This window comes from Poecilia latipinna, unplaced genomic scaffold, assembly GCF_001443285.1.
Source record: "Poecilia latipinna isolate Pla-1442-1.1 unplaced genomic scaffold, P_latipinna-1.0 Scaffold3302, whole genome shotgun sequence".
Lineage (NCBI taxonomy): Eukaryota > Metazoa > Chordata > Actinopteri > Cyprinodontiformes > Poeciliidae > Poecilia > Poecilia latipinna.
The window spans coordinates 22,845-27,226 of NW_015115918.1; the positions used below are offsets into that span (position 1 = coordinate 22,845).

The 4,382-nt window shown below is 35.2% G+C and overlaps 2 protein-coding genes across 2 annotated transcripts in view; one reads left to right on the plus strand and one right to left on the minus strand.

The window, feature by feature from the left end:
• Positions 1 to 1,170, minus strand: part of taf5l (TAF5-like RNA polymerase II, p300/CBP-associated factor (PCAF)-associated factor) — an 8,805-nt gene extending 7,635 nt beyond the window's left edge. Inside the window, exon 1 of the mRNA XM_015023408.1 lies at positions 1,018 to 1,170. The gene's annotated coding sequence lies outside the window, so the exon portion shown is untranslated. The remainder of the gene's footprint in view (positions 1 to 1,017) is intronic.
• A 451-nt stretch (positions 1,171 to 1,621) lies between these two features.
• nup133 (nucleoporin 133) overlaps positions 1,622 to 4,382 on the plus strand; it is a 21,072-nt gene continuing 18,311 nt past the window's right edge. The window contains exons 1-3 of the mRNA XM_015023411.1: positions 1,622 to 1,933; positions 3,258 to 3,373; positions 3,876 to 3,979. Coding sequence (XP_014878897.1) covers positions 1,806 to 1,933; positions 3,258 to 3,373; positions 3,876 to 3,979 — 348 coding nt within the window. The 5' untranslated portion in view covers positions 1,622 to 1,805. The remainder of the gene's footprint in view (positions 1,934 to 3,257; positions 3,374 to 3,875; positions 3,980 to 4,382) is intronic.

Genomic DNA, 4,382 nt, shown 5'->3' on the forward strand with positions numbered 1-4,382 from the left:
TTTCAAAAAACAAAAGATTTGAATAATCGATAAGATTGAGGACAAGATTTGAAAAAGCACTGTATCTCATGAAATAAAAACATTTTAAAATGGCCCAAAGAGATCATATAAAACTGTGTTTCATGGTTGGAAAGCGTAAATGTCTGCTGGGCTCTGTGCATCGTTGGAAACAGGAGATTTACATTTATTACTGAAGGACTTTGTAATAAAAACAAACATGTAGCACAAAAATCTTTGAAAAAAATAAAGCAGTGAAGGAGACTGGCAGGATGAGGAAAGTTTACTGTACACAAGACATCCGAGACTGTGATACGTTTCACCTTTCTTATGGTGGTGGCATGACCTCTGACCTTAACTGAAGCAAGTGAGGGCTAAAGTTAATTGCATGTTGTGGGATTTTTTGGCTTCAGACTGTTTAGTGTTTTCCCCATTTGTGGATAAAGTCTCTGAGAAATGACTTTGTAACTCTTTGCACACTGATCTAATTTGTTCCTGAATGTTTAGCTTTTGATGATCTTTTAAACGTACTTCAGTTTGGTAGGAAAGTCCCATTTATGAACACCTTATAATAAAACTTTAATTTTGTGTTGTTTTTGCATTTTTATTGGAAGAATTTGACAAGATAAATGTGTGTTTTGTATGATAACGCATGTCTTATACTAAAAAACTGCTTTCACTTAAAAATACAAACCTGATTAAATTTAAGTCACATTTTTAGTTTTCCTAAAAACTCCTCCAATTTAGAAACTAGAATATCTAAACTATTCAAACCGGGACTAAAATATTCTACACTAATGGCAAAATACCCTGTTTGTGATGTGCAAAACCGTTATTTTGCCTTTTATTTTACTTTGAAAAATCAAAAAGTCTTGATACTTCTGAGACGCGACGCTGTCAGATCGTTTGATGGAGCTAATCGGCTAATTTAGCTCCGTTAGCAGCGGGGCTAACGGAAAAGGCTTTTCATGGGAATATGTTTCATTCTGAGCCATTGCAGGCAGCAAAACATTTACTCACTGCATTTTGTCGTATTATCCTCAGCCGTCAGATCACATATGTAAGGCGGTCTAGTTTAATCCAGACTCTAACTGAACGAATATTTCTACCGTTCATTGCCGCGCCATCATGGATTATCTTCTTTTAAACTAGGTGACAGTTAGCGAACTCGCGTAATAGCGCATTACTGCCACCTACAGTCTGGACTGTTAAACAGCGCATTATCTCCAAAAAGTTTATAAACGCGACATATATTCTACTTTTCAGCACTTTTCAGTCGCTGAAAATTCGTATTGAATGAATTATTATAAATTAACTTTTAAACAAACTTTTAAACAGAAATAAACACTTGAGACACTGTGTCTGACTTCCAGCTGTACTTTTAAATTGAATTACTCAATTAAGTTAATTTTTCGATTATATTTGAAACGTGTAATGACGCAAAGAGCACGAATTTATTTATTTAAAAAAACACGTATTGCAACAACATTTTTAATGGTATTCTAGTTTGTTTAGATGACTACATTCTCTGTTGCGAGAAATCAACTCCTTCCACGGCCACTAGAGGGCTCTCTGTGATGATTTGCATAGACATAATATAAGGAGTTCTTTTCTGGTCACGTGGTTGTTGAGTGATGACGTTCAATCATCGCGACTTAACCGCGCGTTGTTTGGAGAGTGCTGTGTTGAGTAGCAGTTAAATTGATCATTTCCACCGTTTGGTGTGGATTTATTCGGTGTGCTGTTTTGTGTGTTGATAATCGGAGCTCTTTATAAACTATTGAACAGTTCGGAGTCCAGGCGCAGGCATGTTTAGCCCCCGCACCGCCCCGGGCTCTGGCCGCAGGCAGCAGAGCAGAGCTACCGGGAGAAAGAGCGTCTCTGGGTCGGGTGGTGGGCTTATGTTTTCCCCGCGCAGGACGCCTATGACGGCGAGGTGAGTGGACGCACACTGAACACAGGCTTTGTTGTAGTTTTATATTTCCTCTTTAAAGTGAAAAAAACACACTTATATGTCTTTGTTCCCAACGGAAATTGAGTAAACAAAAAGCACATGCAATCATATAGAGTTGCCTGCTTTTAAAACACTATAAAAGCCTTTTTTGTTTTTTGCTGGAATTTTGGCATTTATGCATATTAAAGTTTACCGTATAAAATCATTGGCTTTTGCAGCCATTTTAGAATACTAATGCAGAGGACTAACAAGTACGCCGTTCACGATAACAATTTTTTTTCTGGACGATAAATTGTTCCAGACGTTATTGCGATAAATGATAAAATTGTTGTTTTGAGACCATTTTCAAGTAATATAATAGTAATGATGTAATAATGCAAGAACACATTCCCAAATGTCAATAAACTTTAAATTCAAATGAACATTTATCTCTGGAACTGGTAGGCAATTTAAATTGTCCTTTAAAAAATGAGCCAATTGAGACCAAAACACCAGACTGAAGACTTTTGTCACCCAGATTTTGGTAGAATGAGAGAAAAGTGAACAACAGCAAATCATGCAAATGGAAATTATTGAGTTAGTTTTGATTTATCATATTATAAATTGAGTTATTGCTTCTTTTTTTTAATTTCCTTTATTTAACCAGGTAAAACCCATTGAGATCCAGATCTCATTTTCAAAGGGGACCTGGGAAATTTATTATTCATTATTAGTAGCCCTGTGGCTTATTGCTACAGGGCTACTAATAATAAATCTCTAAAAAATGATCTGGTGGATCTTGCTTATGAAATTGGTTAAATTTGTGCAGCTACATTGAAATGTGTTAACATCTGCTGATCGTGTTAAATTAAATATTTGTGAACTCTCACCAAAAGAACCTGTTTGGGATGCACACACAAAGTCGGGAGTTTTTTTTTTTCTGTAGCTGCATGGATCCCTTATCCTTGGTATAAAACCAATGTGTTGACTCTGCCTATAGATCTTTTCATTCGGAACTTCTTCATTATTGATTGTCTTACAAGCTCTCTGCATTGTGCACAGTATACAAATAAACCTGATAGAGTGATTTCATCAAACAGTGCTTGGAAATTAAGTTTTTCCACAAGAGCAAAGGAATATGCAAGAGATCTCAAACTTTGGCGCTGCATTTTAGTTAAAAATGGCGGTCCAGCTCAGTCAACACTTTTCCTTATGTCCTCTGCAAATCGTTAAAATTCACATTTTATCAGAAACTAACACTTTATGTTATTATTTTGCTGATTATGCTAAAAATCCAGTCCTGATGTGTGTAACCTCTCCTCGTCAGGTCGACACCCACTCGAGTGCAGAACCACACCATCACTGAGACAGTATACTATGACGTTCAGACATTTGGTTCATCGCTGCCTGTCAAAGTGATGGAGGCACTCACCATGGCTGAAGGTAAGAAAAGCCTCATCTCTGATTAGAGGGAAAGAAACAGGAATGCTCTATCTATAGTTAAAGCCAGAAGTTTACATACACCTTGTTTTTTTCTCACCGTCTGTAGTGAAATCAGACCAAACTTTTTTTTTAATGTCAGCTAGAATTACTAAAATTATTTGTATTTGTTAAATGTCACAATAATGCCAGAACATGTCAGATATTTATGCTTTAACATTTCTAAATGTTAATTAGAGATATTTAAGATTTCTTGCTAATTACTTTAATGTGTCACTTTGCGATTTCTACTTTGAACTATTCTTAATTTCTCTCTCAAAAATGTTTTTAAGTTTTGTATTAGTTCACCAAATAAATGTACAAAACATTGATGCATTTACATGCTGAAATAAATACACATTTTCAGTTTGGTGTGCTAATAAACAGGGGAAATATTAAAGTTTTATTTTTCTCCATGCTTGATCTACACCACTATTGTTTTCTAAATTGTTTCTGGTTCTTCTAGCTGACGACCCGATCTCAGTAAAGGTGAACGAGAGTGGCTGGGCCTGGATGGTTTGTGGAGAGAGGCTAATAATCTGGAAGATCTGCCAGACTGCTGTAGCTAAGGTACGATAAACCAGATCAGTAGGGCGGGGCAATAAATCAATTTTATTGATAATTTGTATTTTTGGTTTCAGGGCAGCTCTATGAATATTATATCCAGGTTAAGATATATATTTTTTTGTTAATGAGAATATTAGAAGAATAAAGTAGTGATTTAATGATAACTCCTGCATGAAAAATACCAAAAAAAATTAAATTGATGAATGTTGAGCATCTTGTGAAGTTATACTTTATATTAATACTTTATAGAAATACTTAATCTTTTAGCACATTAGCATCACATTATTATTAGTAGCAGAATTTTGAAACTATTGCAAACAACTGTGAAAAAAGATCTACACAAACTGAGCTGCTAATCCGATAAAGCTTTTTTCCTCAATAAAACAAGTTTTTTTTTTTTTTTTTT